The 21,766-nt window shown below is 42.9% G+C and overlaps 1 protein-coding gene across 1 annotated transcript in view; it reads right to left on the bottom strand.

Moving 5' to 3' along the window:
• Window positions 1–2,377: 2,377 nt before the first annotated feature.
• prox1a (prospero homeobox 1a) overlaps window positions 2,378–21,766 on the bottom strand; it is a 41,806-nt gene continuing 22,417 nt past the window's right edge. Inside the window, exon 7 of the mRNA XM_063466909.1 lies at window positions 2,378–4,495. Within this exon, the coding sequence (XP_063322979.1) occupies window positions 4,310–4,495 (186 nt within the window). The 3' untranslated portion in view covers window positions 2,378–4,309. The remainder of the gene's footprint in view (window positions 4,496–21,766) is intronic.

The following is a 21,766-nucleotide window of genomic DNA, read 5'->3' as shown; positions in this document are numbered from 1 at the left end:
TTTAGGACAGGAGTGTACGATTGTGTCAGTTTTTACCGCCATTTTAATAATATTCCAGCACAAAAGCTCAGAGACATACAGATATTCAGAGGGGGATGTTGCAACAGTTTGAAAACTTGAGACTTTGAGGGAAAAGAACACACTCTGTAAAGTCTTTGCTTGGCTTCTTCTCTTCCTTCATCAGCGCTCATGTGGTGGTATTGTCTGCGTGGCGACACCTGTTGTTCAGGAGAATACTGCAGCGGCTTATGATGTATGATGTCATACTGGCGCTTTAAGCAGAGACCTCTACCTGGACCCTCCTGCAGCACTTTGTAAGGAGGACAGCCAGCTGAGGGATTTAATCTAACCAGTGTGTCCTGGGTCTGTCCCAGGACCTCCTCCCACTAGTGCATGTCCAAAACGCCTCACCAACGAGGTGCCCAGTACAACCTAACCAGATACTCCAAAAACATCCTCATCTGCATCCTTTTGTTGTGAAAGAGTAGCATGTTTATGCTAAGCCCCTTGGAGTTGAGATTGAGGAGCCCTTCAGAGGAAGCTTATTTCCACCGCTTGTACCCACAATTAAAAATGATTTTATAAAATCTGTCTTTTTCTTTTTTCATATTTCATTCTTTCTTTTTGTAGGACTGTAGCTAGACCAATAAATCAGCAGATGTGCTTTCACACTCAACTCTCTCTTCACCACAACATACCGGTACATTGTCTGCATCATTGATGATGCCCCACTTATCCTTCTGCCAATCTCATACTCTACTTATGAGCAAAGTCCCTAGATATTTAGGCTTCTACACTTGGAGCAGTAACTTCTCGCCGACCCAGAAATGGCGCTTCACCCTTCCATTAGGACCTCAGACTTGGTCTCATTCCCGCCCCTCTGACATTCAGCTGCAACCTGGAGGTCATCACCTGATTAAGCCAAGAGAACCACATCATCTGCAAACAGCAATGAGGTGATCCTGCAACCACCAAAGTAGAAACCCTCTGACACTTCCTGAGGAACCTGGTCAAATGCCCTGTCAAAGTCCACTAAAGCATGTGTAGGCTGGTTGGTCAAACTCCCACAAAACCTTGAATATCCTTGAAAGGATTAAAAAAAATAATCTGGTAGTTCTAGTTTGTGTTTAATGTGGCTGTCTGATCAGATGTTTCACAACCAAATTGTCAATCAAACGCTGTGCTAAAAAAACAAAGACACGATTGTAGAAATGACGTTCCCTGCGGCTGAAGTCTCTGTTGTCGAGCAAGCGGCCATTTGTTGGCGAAGGACACAGCGTCCCCGTCACAGTGACGCTTGATGGCCTTGTTTTGTGGCTATTCAGCCTCTTCTTGAAGGTACTTTTGGTTTTGCTGAATGCAAAGCAGTCACATTAAAGCCAGCGACAGCCACCTCCGTGCTCATCTTTGTGGTTTCAGATTTTCATGCTTAGCAAAAGTTTCCCTGAATTTTTGTTTTGTTTAATTTAATCCCCTCTGACTTCTACATAGAGGCAAAAAATGTTAATTGAGACTGGATTATTACAGGAGACATAGCTTTACAGAATTATAAACTGTTTTATTATGCTGGAGGTCTGGCAGTATTTATTTGTTGTGTGTGTGCGTCGGTGAGAGAGAGAAAGAAAGGGGGGGAAAAAAGAAGCACATTGAGTGCTGGCACTTAATCCCATGCTGGTGATGGTGGTTGGCATTGTGTGATGCCAGTTAGTGTTTGGCGCCAACACACAGAGGGCATGGTGTGTGTTTGTGTGTGTTAGGGAGGTAAGTGGCGTTAGAGGAGGGTAGATGAAATAAAATCTGTGCGATAGGAAGCGAAGAGGAGACAGTAGAGGTATAAAAGAGGGGAGGAGGAGAGTAATATCAGCGATGGAGTGATGGAGGGGTGTGAGAGGATGAACGGAGGAGAGAACAGGGGAGTGAGAAGCAGCGTAGGGCAGCGAGGGCAGCCGGGCCTCGTCCCCGTGTTTTTGTGTGCGCAACTGAGAGCCTGTACCTATGTCTTTTTGTGTGTTGTGCGTGTGTGTCCCTGCGTCTTTGTACTGCCTAATCTAGGCGTCAGCAGCTTTTTGAGGCTTTTGTGCTGACAATAATCACACAGCGCTCCTCTTTTCAATTCATCAGCAACAACAACAAGGGATCACATGTCCCCCCCTATACAGGATCCAGAGAGCGAGAGAGAGAGGGAGGGAGGGGACGAGGGCATGGACCGAGTTAAAGTGGCCATCGCGTTGCCTAGTTACTGCTTGGGTTGACGGCGAGCTGGTGCGTTCAAGCGGTCAACGCCCTCCGCACCTCAGCCGAGCGCAAACAGAGCAGAAAGAAAGTGGCGACGAGCTTACAAACGACCTCCGACTGATTTTTGTTCAAAGAATAATTTATTTCATGTTGCAGTTTGATGGATAAACAATGAGTAAACCACTGGTCAAATCTGTAGCAAGCATTAATAATCATCATCATCAGAATAACATTAATAGGAATAATTATTTCAGTTATAAATAATAACAATATCAGAGTGATCAGAGTATTTATTACATCTATACAAGCTACAAATATCAGCATTTTGTTGTGTCTTTTTTTTCTTCTTTTTTTTCTTTGTTTTTTTTTTTTTTTCTTCAGCTGTTAAAACCTTAAACACTTCACACATGACCCGGCCGGTGCAGCTGCCCCCTCTCAGCTGTCCAGAGCAGAGAGGAAATACCTGGGGAACTGGTTTGGTGCTTATCAGGACATTTAATGATTACTTAAAAAAAATTTTTTCATGATTGTGTAACACAGATTTCAATTTTTTCCAAAGATTAGTCTGTGGCCAAAGCACCATCTGAGACATACCGTTGTTTTGTTTGCATCTATGAACATCTTCAACACTTTTAATTAAAAAGAAATGTGACACAGTGGTTTAAAGTGAAGGCCTTAAGGGGGGCATCATGGACAAAACCAAGCCTCAAACATATCACAAGAATTTGTTTCATGAATCAGCGCCACGTTTTTTAAGTATTGTAAAGAAAACAGTGACTCATCTTATCGTTTTGACGTTGGTGCGTATGTAACAGCAGATTAGGAAACGTGCATTATATCATTTGTCCCCCAGAGGGAACTGAAATGATTATTTGCCTGTTCAGTACAGATCATGTACAGATCAAATGAAGACAATTTAAGGAATGCCTGCGCAAACAGCATATGGAGATACAGGATTGGTCCAAACAAACAAATAAAACATTTTTAAAAAGCAGCAACATTTCAGTCTGCTGACATTAGGACCTAAATGCAGCTGCTGAATTAATGCATGAGAACAGATTTTTACTTTTTCTTTTAGTTACTGTGGATTTTCATCTGAAATGTTTGCAGCTGTCAATTCTAGCATCTGCTAAAAAACCCAGTACTGATGAAACTCTGATGCTCTGGATATGTGAAGAGAAGGGGGCAGCTGGTGAGGGATGGGGCAGGGAGAGAGCCACACAGTCAATATAGACACTCAGTAAGTCTCAGTACAGTAAGAGGAGGTTTAAGTAAAAACAGGAGGGGAAATGAATCAGATAAACAACAACTAAGTGGGTTTTTTGCCCAGTTTGCCTGGATTCAGGTGAGGATTTGGGAATGCTACTGTGCTTTCCTATGAGGGGTGTATCTGTGTGCATGTGAGTCACTGAGGGGTCGTAGAAGAGAGGATGTAAGCTTATACAAAGGAAAGAAAAAAAATACACAAACCACTTTTTTATCTCAAAAATGTCCATGTAACTTAAAAACATCCACAATAAAAAGATATTTTTTTCATATATTATCTTCTTTAATTTTTAGTCTGCCCCCTGACTCGAAGTCACAGGTCGAATCGTCATCTTCATCGCACCTTTGTTCCTCCGGAGGAGGATGGAAAAGTTTAAACAAGGCGGAGGAAAAAGAGAAGACGGGGGTTTTCAAGGACGAGGAGCTTCTCTGCCAGTTCGATGCGATTCTGTTTCTCACCGTTTTGCTTTTTCATTTCCCCGACAAAATATGTTAACTTGAGCACAACCGCACTCTGGGGTGCAGCCCGGCACCTCATGTAAGAGGAAAAGCTTTTTTTCTTCATAGATCATCTTGTTTTTAAAAGACGGGCTGACCAAATGATAACCATAAGCGAAGCTCTCTGGCACCCTCCGAACAGAACTGCCTCAAGAGTCTGCATATCTTTATGAACGTCACAAACCTTCAATCGCATTTCATCACAGACCTCCGACTAGTCTAACTCCGGGCCTTTGGCGGCATTTTCCTACAGTCTTCTCACTGTCCTCGGAGGTCTGTCTTGCTTGCTTTGCTTCTTCCCTCGGCCTAGTCAGTCATGGAGGAGCTCTTGTAGACAGTTGGGGGATTTGAAGACCTCAGGAACCTCGCTGTCCAGTTTGCAGATCACTTTGTAGATGGCCTTCTTCCAGGATGGGTCCGCATCCTTTCCAGCCACGATGGCGTTGAAGAACTCACGAAGGGTCACCTGGGCCACCTCCAGGAATCGATCAGGAACCTGAAAGGAGAAAAAATGATATCATGGGTGATATCACCACTTTGATCTTTGAAGGAAAAACTTCCCACTTGTATTTTTTTTCTCGGTAAATGAAAGATTGAATGAGTTTCTGCATTTCTTTCTGCACAAGCACAGCACATTTCCACCTCAGAAAACCTGGAGTGCAAGAGGGAAAGTAACTGAAAAATGATGTGGACATTAGAACATTGCAGCCAGATGTGACTGTAGTACCCAGTGCCAAAACTATGGATATTAATCTGCCGCTGTAACAGTCCTCACCAGATGTTGGAGCTCTGCTGCAGGGACAGCTACAGGAGAATCAGGGGCGTTAATATTGTAGCTGATCTTAAATTCATATTAAATCCTGTTACATCACAGGACAACTTGAGACGTGTCTTTGGAAAAATATGTAAAAGATACAGCAGCACAAAAGGAGGAACATGTACTTGAACTTGAAATGTGCTCAGAGATTCAGAATAAATGCGCACATGTTGGGGATTATTGCAAATTATTTATTTTATGTTTTTATTCAGTTTAAGTCATGCGCATACTTTATAGTTAATCAACTAATTTTATTTTTTCTTTATAAATGAGATCATTTTATTTCCGTGGCCATAAAAGTCCATAAAATAAATGAAGAAGAACTCAAAATAAAAAAAAGACACATTCTTGCCTAACTGTTTGAACATTCATCTTTTCCACAGGTTGGTTTATGCCATATGACATGATACACATGTGCCGTGACTAATACTAAACAATACACTGTCAAAAAAGGGAGAACTGAAATAGAGAAAACCAACACACAACTGAGATGTATAAATCTTTAAATAGTGAGCAGGCCGGCTTCCAGAATGCTGATGACGCAAAATGATGAAGAATTAAGTGTGCGGCTGTTTCAGGTGACCAAATATTACTATTCCTGTCAGTAAACTGTTCTTCAGAACTTCCCTTCCCTGTACTTCCCCATTCTTAACAACCCCCAGATGTGCGTGTGTGTGTGTGCATGCTCCTTGTGGACACACACACACTCTCACATAATGGCAGATCACAAACACACAGTCTTTGACGATGGCAGGTGAGCAGTGGTGTGTGATCCGTCAGACTGTGTGTGTTTGTGTGTGTGTGGCTTCCAGTTGTAGTTTCCAGTGCAAGCTTAAATATACTGACATCAAGGCTTTTAGTGTGTTTATGTGTGTGTAGATTTTAATGCTGTGTGTGTGTCATTGTGACTCTGACAGCAGAACAATGGCACACGGAGAGGTACATACACATACACACACACACACACACACACACACACACACACACACACACACACACACACACACATTTTTCAGTCTTTTTCTCCTGCCCTTTCTCCCGGGGGCAAGATCATACAAAGACACTAAACAACCTGACTGGGATTCTCCCCCTTCTCCCTCCTCCCTGTCTCCTTTTATTCTTCTTTTTTGGCTCTTTTTCTTGCAGATGCAAACACACACACACACCCAAACACACACAGTTGACTCTTCAAGGCAAGGTACACCCACCTATACACCCCAACAAGCTCACACACACACGTGGAGGACGGCACAGAGCTGTCTGGGTGTAACCCCCGTCACGCGTGGCAGGACATGCCAAGGTTAGCTGCCACCAGAACGGATGAATCACTCCACGCACACACACGCACACACACGCACACACACGCACACGCAGTCACACACACTCGCAGTCTAAATGATTCCCTGGACTCTCATATACTCTGTCTACCCTAACCTACCCTCTCTCTTTTTTAGCTGGCCCCCTGAGACCACAGTTATTTCAATGAGGCCCTCTGTCATTGTCTTAGTGTAGACGCTACTGTACACACACACACACACACACACACACACACACACACACACACACACACACACACACACACACACATGACATACACGCTTACTCTCACACACACATAAAAGTTAAAACTTTCCAGGATGGTATCAAAAGTTTGGACACACCTACTCAGTAAAGAGTCTTCAGTAGATTAAAGCTTGGGTAGTCAAACCTCTACTGAGGTCTTTTTCAGGCTTTAGAAAATGTAACATATAGGTGAGACTTTAGCCAATCACAGGTCACTTAAGACCGTATCAAGTAATATAAAGGGCAGAGAGAGAGTCTGTGTGGGAAGTAAGGCCTCAGTCACACAGGCCTTGAGACTGTTTGCTAGGGAATAATGCTGATATTTGGCTTCACAAATTATTCCAACTATGCTCTTCTGGACGATGGCCATTTTTTTCAACCTCTTGAATTACTACAACTTAGGCCACAGTAACAGAGGTCAGAGACCACCTGTCAACCAACTATTCCCCAACTGGTTGGCAAGTGGTTGCAAGTTGTTACAATGTAGAATCACCTACACAGAGAGTCTGCACTGAAAACTTTGGTCTAGAGGTCTACGGGTATGTTACGATATTTATCTTTCAGACCAGTTTTACCTTCCTGCTGCCATTAATCTCCATGAGTCAGTCAGGGAGTACACATTTTTCCCTAGCGACCAGTGGTTGCCTGGTCTCTTAGGCCTGTGTGATTGGGGCCTAAGTTGTAGTGATGCTATAGGTTGAACAAAATACTTTGGCACAGTTGGCACAAGCCAAATATCAGCATTACCTGTAAGAAGCATCTACCTGTCCTTACAACAGAGTGAAGGAATCTACTTTTAAAATCAGATCTGCTTTTTCTTTTTTGATTCTGGTCTCCTACCACCTCACTGTGGAAGAAATAAAAAGTGGCATAATGCACAGAATTTTGTAGGAAGCAAAATTTTTAGGCAAAATATGCTTTACATCTTATTCTTCATAGTAGCTGCCTCCATGTTGATAACTCTTGGCATCCACTCAGAGCTTCATGAGGTCATCACCTGGAATGCTTTCCTTACACTCTTAAAGGAACGTCCACATGTGTGGTGCACTTGCGTTGGCTGCTTTCCCCCTCACTCTGCAGTGGAGGCCAGATGCAGTGCACAGTCACTCTCTGTGGTTAAACTGTCCTTCAATTCAGTGCTTAATTCATAAGTTAGAAAGCCCTGCAGCCTAGGGAGGGTGAAAACGTCTTGAGACCCATAAAAACACACAGTACACTGGACAGCTGGAGGTGTGTCCTGTTGGAAAAACAAATGATGGCTCCGCTTAGTGCAAACCTAATGAGATGATGTGTTTTTGCAGTGTTGTTGTGACCAGTTTGGATGAGAGCCTATTGAATTCTTAATCAGTCCCCAGCAGTGTCACCTGCAAAACAGCCCAAAACATCCCACCTCCTCCCAAATTCATGATGCATCGCATGCAGAGATGGAACAAACTCTCACTCTTGCTTTCCTGATGTGGTTCCATCAGGCTCATCAACAACTGTTTAAAAACTACGCTTGGATAAACTTTGGAAATCCTTGAGATTTTCCAGCTTGAATGAAAGTCAGCGCTGTGCGATAGCACAGATTTTGATATCGATCCAATATCAAGCGAATACAAAGCCAGTATTGCCGATACCAATACTGATACCTTTAACCTATAAAGGCAGCTTATGTAGAGGAGAGCAGTGGGTCATGGTTTATGAGCTGAATCATAATCAATCTGCAAATTCTGAAAACATTTTAATAACCACTTAATGACTGGGTTTTCCACATTAATTAGTCAACACAAGAAAACACTTTCAGCTTTTCATGCACCTTGAAACTGGTTTTTTTTTCAGTTCTGGTTTGACTTTAACTGCATTTTATTGGCTTTGTAGCAATACTTTTATTAGCTGACTAATCTACACTAAAAAAAAGTTTCTCCATCTTCAATAAACATGTAAATTTTAAACAAAATGCAACTGAAATAAACTAAAATGAAATGAAATGAACTAAAATCCAAAGTTTTTTTATTTAATAATGAATCAAATATGTTATTAATGTGCTTGGTATAAACAGAATGGATACCAATCAAGTAAATTTCATTTGACTAAATTCTATTAAATCTCACATTTCACATTACTTATACTTATATACATAGTAATGTAACAGAAATACATGGAAACTTGGAAGTTGTTAAAGTCAGCATTTTGGGAAGAATATATTTATTATTTTTTGTTATTTTTTAGTGGAAACTGTAACTGGGTAAAAGCAATTCATTGAAAATATTATTAACAAACTCTTAGCAGAACTTTGTGTCTGCATGTCTTAAAAAAGGGCAATAGATCAAACTTTCTGGACTGTTTAAAACTATTTTTGTTATAACTTTAAATTTGCTTTTACAGCTCCTGTACAGGCTTAGCCTGACAGGTCTAAAACCATCACATCATCTTGGATTTCTTAGTCTTTTTAGCCACATTAATACAGACAGAAGCTATAACCACGACATCATTTATAAAGGATACAATATAATTCCCTTTCATAGCAAAAACTAGATTATGCTTAACCATCAAACCTCGGGAGGTGCTACTACTACACACTCGCTTTTTAGCTCTGCAGGAAATCAGAGAAAACCACTAAGTCAAGATGCTGGTTAATGGTTGCTGTGAAACTGCCCGTGGGACAAATAAAAGTTGAAACCTGAGCTTGATCTTTAAGATGAATGTGCCTTTGAGGCGTCCTCTCCCTCCCAGAGCACATCCCTTCATCCTTTAGTTGTTCAAATCGGCTCTTATCTTAAACCAACACAGATCCCCTCCGTTTCAACATCTCCTTGCGTAAATTGCATTTCCGCACTGACATTTATATTCTCTGCATGTATGTTAGTGGTGTAGAGCCTGTTGTAGTCTGAGATGCACCTTTAGCACCTAATGAAATGTTTTCCGACGTCCGCTGTTTGTGACTGATGATCTGAAATCGCAAAAACTGTCGAGTTGCACACTTGCACCGCGAGACATTCGCTGACCTTGACCTATAAGTGCCCTGCTGCGGGCGCCTCTTCAGCGTGATGATCACCGTGTGTTTTTGAAATGTTTTCGGGATGACGTGTGTCATCGCAGCAGCGGCGAGAGAACTCAAAGTGCTGAAGCAAGACGACAAAAAGGACACCGCTGACTCAAAGAGAGGCAGGGGGAGAAACGCAGGAAGAAAAGAAGGGAACAAAGCAGGGAGGATATTGTGTGTCCGGTTTGGTGTCGGCTTAACTGGACAGCCCTGCACGCACGCACACACACACATACAAACACACACACACACAGACACATACTTCGGTCCAGATGCCCAGATTTGTCTGGCCATCGTAAATCAGTCCAATAAAGAGATCTAAATTAGGCCATCATCAATACAGATGGGCATGTTTTCCCTGTGTGTGTGTGTGTGTGTGTGTGTGTGTGTGTGTGCGTGCGTGTGTGTGTTTGTGATTTACTCCTGGCTAGGATCTTGATTTGGTATCTAGTTGCCAGGAGAGAGAGAGAGGGCGGAGGATTGGGGGAAAGTGGGAAGGAGAAAGAAAGCTAAAGAGGAAGAAAGACACTTCGTTCCCAGTAAACATAATTCGCATGATTGCTCCGGTTTGGTGGGTAAATATTGGATGAAGGGAGGCTCAATTACTCTCTCTTCACACACACACAGATACAGACACACACAGACACAGATGTGTGCGCACACACACACACAGAAGGACAAGAGCCTGTAAATCTCTAAATCGCTGCCCAACAAAGAGGCCTACTGGGACGCCCTTGCTCCTGCTTTTTCTCTTTTTTTGTTCCTCGTCTCCTTCCTTTTTCTCTCATCCACTCGCTCTATCCCTTCATCATCCGCCTCACAGGCTCATCCTTTCCTGATCTCTTCCTGGAAGTTTATTCTTATGAGAAATCAGAGTGTTTATCGTCGTGCAAATTCATCACCGTCGCTTATAGAGACTCTAGTGAATATCTGAACTGCTGTTTTTCTTTTGTTGACACATTTAATCGCAGTCCATCTATTCTCTGCTTTCATTTGTACATTTCTATACTAGTTTAAAAGTAGGGATTTCCCAAAAAAATTTGAATTTTTTTTCTCCTAAATCTGATGCGTTTTGTGTTTCTAGTTGCGGTAAAAACAACTCAGTTCAGACTGTGATAACTGTGCTGTTGGCAAACATGGTGATGGCTGCTGTGGCTGAAAACACAAAGGAAAGATCACCAGCGAAAGAAAATGTCAGCACCCCGGCCTGAAAACACGAACACGACCGGTAACCACTTAGCAACAGTGACGCCTGTTTACTAATTTAGTCTTTTTTAACAGTGCGGGCTACGAGCACAAAAGGGCAAGGTTGCATTAAAATATTTTTAGAATAAAGGAGAGCCCTTCATAAGTGGGTTACTTTTTTATGTATACTTTGTCCCATTTTAACACATCCAAAACATGAAAGCTTTCAATAGACTCTAGTTATTAACTGCAAGAGCAAAACTGAAAAATATTATTACTTCCTGACAAATAAAGATTTCTCTGATTACATTTTGTGTTCTTTATCCTGTCAGCGACAGTGTGATAAACCCCTCAATTCAGTTCAGCTTTATATACTATAGAGCAATGCAACAACAGTCGCCTCAAGGAGCTTTATATTGTAAGGTAAAACCCAGCAATAATGCAGAGAGAAGCCCCAACAATAAGGCAAACTCATATGAGCAAACACTTGGTGACAGTGGGAAGGACAAACTCCCTTTTAACAGGAAGAAACCTGCAGCAGAACAAGGCTTAGAGGGGGACGGCCATCTGCCGTGACTGGTGAGGGGAGAAAGGGAGGCCTTCGGCAGGCTGAGTCTATACTAAGGGGGTGGGTTCAGGGTCACCTGGTCCAGCCCCATCTATATGCTTTATTAAGTCTTAAGCCCAAGCTTAAAAGTAGAGAGGGTGTCTGAATCTAAACTGGGAGCTGGATCCACAGCGGAGTGGCCTGAAAGCTGAAGGCTATGCCTCCCATTTTACTTTTAAATACTCTAGGAACCACAAGTAACCCTAACCCACAGTCTGGGGTGATATGGTACTATGAGGTCTTTAAGATAAGGTGAGGCCTGATGTGACCTTGTGCTTTCAACAAGTGGAGAAAATCAATTTAACACAAACTATGAATCAAAACTCCGACATCCAGGCCTCTACAGGCCATTTTTGTGTTTTGCACCTAGTACACCTACTTTAGGGCTCCTAAAAGAAGTTTCGGAGATGCTGTTGAACAGGAAGACCTTTGGTAACAACTGTTCCTGCATTTGCTTGCTGACGGGTGGCCGCAGTGACAGCATCAGAACAGCGAGAGCGTCACGCCATTGTCGTTCCAAAGAAAGAAGTCTTTGGCGTATTTTACCAGCTCTAACCCTCTGCTTCCTGTTTTTTTTTTTCTTTTTTGTTTTATGGTCTGCCATGCACGTCACCTACAATGTGATGCCGATGTTTATCCGTATTTGGCAAAATCCACCGACCTCCGCTGACATAAAAGGATGTGATCCTTGTTTCGAGGTTGTGCTTTTAAAAACAGGCAGTACTTAGTCTTTAGCATAAAAACTAAGCAAGATAACATCTAACTGAGGTAACAAAAAGGCAGTTGTTCAGAAAATTATGAATTTAGGTCACTGATTTGATATCACTGATGTTGTCACAATACTGGGACATCAGAGTCACCCAGCAGCCGTGATGGCACCGCCTCCCTCCATCCTTTTATGCTTTCCTCTGCATCGCTCATCACCTGCTCACCTTCTTTTCTCTCCTTTTCCCTCCCGCTTCCTCTGAATTTAAGCCACTCCTCTTCCTCTGGCTCCCCGTATCCTGAAGGATTAATGCCTTTTCTCTTCATGTTGTCACCATGAGCCCCAGAGTGATGCATATGCTCTGTGTGTGTGTGTGTGTGTGTGTGTCTTCATGTCGTCAGCTGCCTCTGCTTTCCATATGTCTTCTGCTATCTATGTTGTTTTTTCCTTTCCATCCTCACTCACTGTCTTGTACAGAAAGAGGAAACACACAGATTGTGCTCTTAAGAAATCACTATACAAACACCATATGTTTGACTATGAAGGTGTGCAAACAGAGACTGTGTGTGTGTGTGTTGTTCCTCCTGTTTTCTGTAAGTCTGTCTGCTTCGCTCCATCAGTGAAGGAGATGTCTGTATTTGTTTCAGGATTCGCTTGAATGCTTTCACTTACGTGCTTTGCTTGATCATTGATCATTGATCATTTTTCACCTTGCTTGTCTTTTTCAAACCTCCTCTCTAGTCTCTTTAATTTCACAACAAACACACGTACACACTCACGGTCTTCTTCTTCTTTGCCATTCATTCGCTCTGTGGCCTTGAGGTCCACTGTGCTGTCGGTCAGTGGAGTATTTCTCTATCATGGAGACAATACTGGAACTCTTTCATGTGCTGCTCCTTCTGTGGACTGAGCAAATGCTGTTATATGAGTGTGTGTGTGTGTGTGTGTGTGTGTGTGTGTGTGTGTGTGTGTGTGTGTGTGTGTGTGTGTGTGTGTGTGTGTGTGAGGCACTGAGTGGACGTATCTTTTTTTGTGCCAACACACAGGCATCTGCTTCCTTTTTCCTTCTCTCTCAGTCTCTCGCTTTCACTGCTATCAGACCTGGCTTTGGTCACACACACCCTGGCAGGAAAATACAAACACACACACACACACGCACATGTGCAGGCACACACACACACACACAAAGCCAGCAAAGAGAGTCCATTCTCCCTCTACATCTTTTTCCTGTCACCCTTTCTCCTTCGACAGGAACATTCTGTATTTCAGCTCAGTGCAATCTTCTGTTGATTAGAGGTCTAAGAGACATCTAAATGACACAGAGCTGCCCTGGTTTTTTTAAAAAAAAAAGCATTTGAATCTAGTTTAAAAGTAAAAGTTTGGTACATGTATGCATCACCGCTAGCCATTGTTTCAGCATTTCCGCAGTTATATGCTGAGGGGAGAAACCAAAGCAGGTAAGCTTTAAAGAGGAAGTGGTAAGACGCCTGGGAGCCCAACACATCACAGAGTTATGTTACTTAATGTTAGACAATGTGACTGTCCAGAGCTCTGACCATGTGACGCACGACAGTAGAATCTCCTTTTCTTCTACATATAGAAAAAGATCTAACGGCATTTTTAAATTGGAAAAATGGGCACTTGGTAAGTCTGAGTGTCAATCCAGTGCAATAGAGAATAAATCTCCTGTTCCTGATGAGCTCCACTGGCGCCCCCTTCTCTATCAGGACCCACTCGTCAACTATCAACATCTGGAAGGAAACGTGTATGCAGACGGACACATTTGCTGGTGGGTATTCCTGAATCTTACCTGTTAACTCTGGATCAGTCTTGAAAAAAATCTTTTTTATTTCATATTTTCCTGTGGTGGATCTTACAGCGGTCTAGATTTAGCTTGTGGTGCTTAGTGTTACAGCGTTCAGCATAGTTGTAAGACTAACGTTTGGTTAAACGCTGAGTCAGAGATATTGGCTGGAAGATAAACTTTTTGACCGGACTGTACAGAGAGAGAAACAAAGGGAACCACACATAGTAAAGGGTCCCGGCCAGGCTTGAATCCGAGCCTACTGACATATGGGTCACCTGCACTACCTAGTGAGCTATAGGTGCCCCAAGATGTTGACTTTTTATCCCATCTGCGTCTGCATTCCTTTGTTTTCCTACGTTCAAACTTATCCGTTCATCATTAAGAAAGAAGCCTCCTAAAGCTCACCTGCGTCTGTATCTTGCCCTCTGGTTGCATAATTTTAGCGTGACACACCTTAGAAGCTGTGAGTTTGGGGACTCCGAACATTTTGGAGCTTTTGAAAAAAAGCCACACACCATTCAGCCTCCCAGACACTTCACATAAATAACACAGAGCTACCTAAGTCGCTCTTTGACACAGTCACCGACATTCGCAGTGGGCACGTAGCGGCTATTCCCACGTAAATCAGGAAACATGATGCTGATTCACAGCTTCCTCACACAGGTGAATAAATATCAATTTGACGGCATATCGATGCGTCTCATCTGTTTCTCAACAATATGAGTACCTGAGTGTGAGCTTTTAGTCAGTAAGTGTGACATTAGAAGTCAGAGTGGAGACTGGAGGCTCCTCCAGGACATCGGCAATATGTTTCCTTTCTCAGCTGCTCTTTTGTCAATCAGTCACTGATCTCACTGTCAGCAGGACAGTGACAATAACGTTTCTCTTTGTTCAAACGGCATGTGACTGAGAGGAAGGGTCTGCGTCCTGAGATTGGGCCTGTGTGTGTGTGTGTCTGTTGTCACTATCTCATCAGTGTCTGCATTTTGCGTGCTATCATTACAAGCGTCTTCGTTTCTCCGCCTGCTCCGGTTTCGCGCGTGCCTGTTCACACACGTGCTGTTCCTCCTCAGATGTGTGTGTGTGTGTGTGTGTGTGTGTGTGTGTATGTGTGTGTGTATGCTTCCTTGTGTGCGTGCGTTTATGTGTGTCACCCATAAAGAACAATAGCCTTGGTCATCTGACTGAGAGGCTGCAGACCACTAGCATCACATGATAGAGGCTGAAGGCCACGTCTTTGTTACCAGGCCTATTGTTAAAGCTAAGGAGACAGCTGGGGTAGGAGAAGGGAATCACTGCATGCTCAACACACACACAGAGTTACAGGAAGACCATACACAGTCACACACATGCACAAACACACACATAAACCGCCCCTCGTGACTCCAATCAGGCTCAGTGACAAAGATGATGCCTTCTTCTTCTCGACTGGAATACTAAGACACACACACACACACTGCAGGCAGATAGCTATAATTATAGTGACAGAAACTGGCAGGTGGCATTGTCTGCAGCATACCGCTCTCTGTCAACCAGCAATAGAAAGCAAGAGACGGCAGGGAAGACTCGGAGCTCATTCTCGGAATGACAGCAGCCTCGAGAGTGTGTGTTCATGTGGTTTATGGATCTGCGTGTGTCTCACAGAAACGCAGTGTCACATATACAACTTATAACGAGTAATTAAAACAATGCACCTTTCAAAACGTCAAGGCTTTTGTAGAGAAGTGAAGTCACGAGGAAACTCTTGTTAAACTGTGTCTGCTCATAATTAGACACACTTCAGTGTTTTGACTTCACCTTTTAGCACGACTCAGATCTTTTCCTAAGTGTTTCAATAGCCTGCAGTTCACAATGTGTTACAGGATGCCGGTGTCAGGTGTCGCTGTCCCGACCTCTGTAGTGCCCATCCCCCTCCACCCTGACCTACGCAGGCATATACACAGTAAAGCAAATAAGTATGGTCTAACAGCTTCATAGAGGACTAACGCTTGCACTGTTAATCTGAGCCGGTTCCCTTACGCCCTTTTAAACATTTGTATTTTAATTTGTTCTTTTAATATTTTTCAGGGGCGGGAAACATTAAATACCTGGCGGTGGTGTCAAATTAAAAGCTGGTGTCTCTAGAAGTGCTCAAAACCCAACATCACATGAAGCACAGCGAGTGTACTTTAAATACCAAGTCCAAAGCTCTGAATGCAGAATGAGGCAGAGATCAGAGCTGAGAAGAAAAAAGAAAAAAAAAGAGGGTGGAGAGCGAAAGAAAGCAGGACAGGTGTAGTCTTTGAAATTCACCTCCTCTCAAAAGGGCTGATCCATTACTGTGTGTGTGTGTGTGTGTGTTTGCCCCGTCTGGGTAGGTTATGACTAGAAGAGGTGAGAACGGCAGACAGACTGATTAAAATTAAGGGAAAAATGACAAACTTAAGGTTGACGCTGATTCATATTTAAGAAATGGGGGAAAAAATCTGCACTCAGGGTTTTTTTTTTTGTTGTTACCAGTGTGAAGAGAAACACACGTCCCAAAATCGATTCCTGGGAGTCGAGCTCAGACCCCCTTTTCACCGGGCTCATGTGAAGAAGAAGCGGAAAAGACGATTGAATAGATGAATAACGAGAGCGAAAGGGTAACAAAGAATCTAAAACGGCGGAGAAAGACATGAGGAGTTTAGCCTTTCATGAAGTGCACAGCTTATGAAATCGGATAGCCCTGAAATGTGAGTGTGTGACCAGCCTGTGGCCTCCAGGTGTTTGTGAGTGAGTGTGTGTATGTGTCGTTCAAAGTCAAAGGGTAGATTTTAGCAGAAACCACACCCACCCTTCAAGGGAGGGCATCTCTGCTTCTTTCAGACAAATACAAATGAGTATCTGTGTGTATTTGTGTGTGTAGGTGTGTCTGTGTGTGTGTGATGTGCAGCTGTGCTGACAGAGACAGTAAGGATCCTTGAACTGGAAAGATGAGAACGTCCTCTAGAAGGCTTCGTAAAAACATCTCATTGTACATCCTATCGCTCATTGAATTCTCACACATGGAAACGTGACAGCCTCGTCCCCATCCACACACCAGGCCTCTATTTTTCCACAGTTAAGTGTCATTTCCACTAGCTCCCACTCGGCTGGACTCGACCCAGTTTCCAACATTTTCCATTTCAACTGTGTAGCACCTAATGTGTGCAGAGATATTACAGCAATGCGATTAAAGTCCCGTGACATCATTTGTATGCAACACAAACACAGATATCAAGGCGATGCTGTCATTTTTCTTGTTGCTCTCACGACTCATTGAGTGGCACCAATCAGTGGCGAGCAGTCTGCTAACGCCACATTTTCAGACCGACTCAGCTCACTTGGAACTCTGGCCTCAGCCTCCAAGTAGATATGCCTATGGTATCAAAGTCCTATGTGACTTCCTTATTGAGTTATCGTGTTCAAAAGATTTTCAAACAACTTGACCTCTGACCTTAAGGTCGAGGTCACTGAGATTCGAGCTCGTCTGAGATTTTTAGTAGATACACCTGTGGTATCAACTTGAAACTCCTATGTCGCTTTGTTCTGGACTTATCGCATTCACCAACTTGGGTGTCCAAGTCACCCAGCTGCCCGCCCCGCAGGGTGAGAAGAATACCTCATCAGCCTTTTATGGCTGAGGGGTAAAAATGTTCCTGGTACCAGGCACTGCCACCTAATGGAAAACCCTAAAACCTGAGCCGAGTCGAGCCGAGCTGAGCAGGTACTGGTGGAGTCAGTCTGCATGTTTAGGAATGTGCTCCCGTTTGCTCTGGCAGGCCTAACCCACCAAAGCATAAATCCTTAATAAGTTCAAAACACACACTCTCAGGCAAGTCAGGAGCGGCGCGCCTAATGCTGCTGGCAGCCTTAACCAACAACTCGTCAATCTGTTCTCGGTATATTAAAAAAAAGAGGAAACATTTCTCTCCCTCCTGGCAGAAGGTAGGAGTTGACACCTTTCCCTGAGCGTCCTGGCAAAGAAAACCTCTCTCTGTCTTTTTTTTGGTTTTGTTTTTGAAGATGAGACTATTCCCTGTTTCCTCTCTCTCTTTCTCCAGTTTCCTTCTTCTTTTCGCCTTCCTCATTAGTTGGTGGGCAGAGCTGCAATTAGCACAAAATTGTTTCAGAGATTTTGGGGGGGGGGGGGGGGGTGAGGAGAGAGTAAGGATGGAGAGACAGAGAGAGAGAGGGAGAGGTAAACAAGAAAGAAGAGTTGAAAGAATGTGGCTGGAGGAGAAGGTAATTAATGAAGGTGCTATAATTACTGGGGCCTGTTTACGCCAACACACACACACACACACACACACACACATCACTTACCTTTCCACTGCAATAACTATTTAAAATGCTGGCCCTGTAACTTTACTAATGACAGGCTTTTTTGTTTCCTCAACCGAAGCATGGGCCATTTTAAAAATTCACCACATAGAGCTTTAGTTAAGATTCGGGTCCATTTTAACCAGGAAAACATAACCTTGGAAGTACAAAGATGTAAAAAGTAATAATAATATAGATGATGACACAATAGGAAGGGTAGACATAAGATGGGATGGAAGAATTATGGAGGGGAAGAACAAAAATTAGAGCAAAGGTGGAGGGAAAAGTTAAGGGGACAACGGGGAGGAATTGGAGGGCGATAAGAAAGAGGAGGAGAGGAGAGGACAAAGGCAAATGAAAGGAGGATGCGAAGGAGAGGAGGTGACGAAGAGAACATATCAATAGAGGACACATTCAGCAGGAAGAGGGGGAGGAAGGAGAGGGAGCAAGGAAAGAGCAAAAAGTGGAGGAAGGAGAGGAGGGATGGAGGGAGGTGCGATGGGGACAAACCAAGGTGGAACTCTGATGATGCTAAATTTGGCGAAAGGAGAAGACTTCTGTGTGTGTGTGTGTGTGTACACGTCGGGAGACTTGCTGAATCGGCCGTGGTTCCAGTTTCACGCCTCTGAGTTTGACAGAGGGGGAGAGAGAGAGGGGAAAAGAGAAGGAGACAGAGAGAGCGAGAGGGTCCCTAGCCAGTAATGTTCCCTCAGGGCGGAAAAGAAGGCGGGAGGTGAGGAGAGGAGGAGGAGGAAGAGGCAGGCAGGAAAGGGGACAAAGTAGGGGAAGAAAATGTATATGCACAGTTACAAACACTTCATTGCTTGGAGAACACTCGACCTTTTTCTAATGTCCTTACAAGCATTATAGCTTTATAGTATAACTATAAACCTTCATAACTTCTAACACAATGTGTATTTATACTGATTTACTATATTTACTGTTCACCACAAGTCCTCTTAATCAGACATCTGTTATGACCAACTAGGCTAATAATAAGTTATTGACTATATATTTAAAGGTGGATGTGGCCTCCAGGTCTGAAAAACAATCTATCATCTAATTACCAAACAAGCTGAATCACCAGACCAAGGTGCTGGACCCATTTGGCATATGTTTTAAGTATCTCGCTCTCCACACTGACTGTGTGGCGACCAAAACAGCTGGACAACAAATGTAAACTGAAGCTTCGGATACCAAAAAAATCACATCCCTTGCCTTCAACTGCAAAAACCTGTCATAATCGGCATTCTTTCCCATGGCCAGCAGAGGGCAGCTACTCCGATGCAAAAAATTAGGCAGATCACATAGGTACGGTGGCTCTGAGAGGGCAAATGCACTGAAAAGCACAAAAAGCATAATGGGAACAGATAAAAAATGAACAAAAGATGAATAAAATACATCGGAAATCGAAAAAAACCGCAGCAAATGCTAAAAAAAATACAAAAATAACAAAACAAGTGTTTTACAATAACATGGCAGAAACGACAAGCTAACAGTAAACGGCTAATAGCAAACAGCAAACAGCTTCATTTCATATGAACCATAAGATTAAAACACTCAATGCATCATTTTCTCCCTAACAACACTGATTTATACCGTGTCAATACCAAGTTCAATCCTTTGCATTCTTTCATTTCTGTCACTTCCGCGGCTTGTCCGTCACATTATTGTATCCCCAGAAACACTTCTGTTGTGTTTTATTCACATTCTTTTGTATTTTGTGTGCTTTTGCAGCATTTTTCTATTTGCTGGTGTTTTCTTAAGGTGCAGTTCATTTGACCTCTCAGACACGCCGTATATTGGAGTCAGTTGGCACAGCAAAAAAGGTCGTGAGTCTGAATCTCACGGCCAGCTGGGGTCTTTTTGTGTGGAATTTTGCATTTTCTCCACAGTACAAAGACGTGCATGGGTCGGTTTAACTGGCACTTCTAAATTGGCCATTAGTGTGAATGTGTTATTCCTGCAACAAGCTGGGGAACTGTTCAGGGTGTATCTCACCTCACTATAATAGCTAGACTTCAGCCCCACTATGACCCTAAACCGGGTTTTATTTCTCTATTATCTGTCTATCAATTGTGAGTTTAAAGTGAAAAATGAACACAATATGAAGCTCATTTTGTAAAATTTGTCCCAGTTAAGCTAAAATAGATGCAGTGAAATATAGTTGATCAGCTGATGGCTACCCCTCCCTGAGTCTGGATCTTCCTGTTAAAAGTGAGTTTTTCCTTCCCCCTTTTACCAAATGCTTGCTTACAGGGGGTTGCTTGATTTTAGGGGTTTTCTCTTTATTATTGTAGGGTCTTTACCTTACAATATAAAGGACCTTGAGGTTGCTGTTGTTGTGCTTTGGCGGTACATAATATATATGTTATATAATTGGCAATAAACTAGTACATACTACTGAGCATGCTCAACTCAAGACTCCATCTTTTACGTCAAGTTTGTGGTCTCGATAAGGCTCTAGTTTTTGTGCTTGTCTTGTAAGCGAAAACTTAGCCAGTGAATGATGTTTTTCCAGTACTTTAATGTAGTCCCCTTATTTTAAAGTTTAATCAACTGCAGCTAAGAACAAATAAGATCATTTTTAACAGTGTTTGGTTCCAAATGCACAATATCACATGCTAATTCTTAACAAAACGTGTTTAATGGCTTTAATAGCTCAGTTTCAGGTTTAAAGAGTCTGCGGGTTGATTTTCAAACTGCACTGTGCAGTCAAATGGACCACAACTAATGAATGCATGAACGGTACAAACTCAAATCAAACACTTTCTGTCATCAAAAGCTTAACTGAAAGCTTTTGATGATTTACAAAAAAAAAAACAGCTAGTAATGATCCTACCACAGGTTCACCTACAGAAACCTTGTTGTGACTTTTACTTCCTCTAGAAAGTCAAATTTGATTGTCTCCTTGGCCAAAAAAGTGCAACTGAGCCCTGGTTTAATGGTCTCCTGGACCCAGTTTGAACTTTAAACCTGACCCTCCTATCTCTAAAAATAATCACACATACTCATTATTTGCATGTGTGTGTCCGCTTCCTGTACATGCTCTTTTCATACACACCTGTGAAATGCTACCTGACTCTTGTTATGCAAACTATGCAAAGCATTTGCTATTCATTTCTCCAAATAGCCTACTTCAATATCACAAACCCTTTGCAGCATGAATATGAGGGTGTGTCGTGTCTGCGAGTCTCTTTATCCATTTAGGCTTTGGCATTTGTATCCTTAAGCAAAAAAAGAAAAAACGAAGTGTGTGTGTGTCAGCGATAAGGTGTAAGCTAATGGACATCTAAATGCTGCTGATGTTACATTGGATAGTTTAAGGGCCCTCAGGTCCCCTTAGACCAATACTGGAAGAGGAAAAGTGAGGGAGGGAATGTGACTTCTGCAAATCGCTTTGACAAGGACACCCGTGCCTCGAGCGGCGTCCTCTCTCGCCTCATCGAGCACACACACAGCAACATCCACACCTCAGCAGAATTGTGAGGTGACTGTTGCGCTCTGAACAGCTGACTTGGTGGAGGACATTTGTGTGAGTGAGTGTGTTTGAGTTACGCTGAATTCAGTTATAATTCGGTGACGAGAGAAACGGGCAGAAAGTATGGGAAATTTTTCAGTCTTGTGCACTAGATCGAGGATGCTTTTGATTTCTGAAATGTTTGGAGAAAAATGGTACATTAATTAAACTGAAGGCAACATGACGTTGCATTCCAAAGTTTGGCAAACACAGA

Source organism: Pelmatolapia mariae, linkage group LG23 (genome assembly GCF_036321145.2).
Source record: "Pelmatolapia mariae isolate MD_Pm_ZW linkage group LG23, Pm_UMD_F_2, whole genome shotgun sequence".
NCBI classification, from domain to species: domain Eukaryota; kingdom Metazoa; phylum Chordata; class Actinopteri; order Cichliformes; family Cichlidae; genus Pelmatolapia; species Pelmatolapia mariae.
This window is presented reverse-complemented; position numbering and strand designations above follow the sequence as displayed.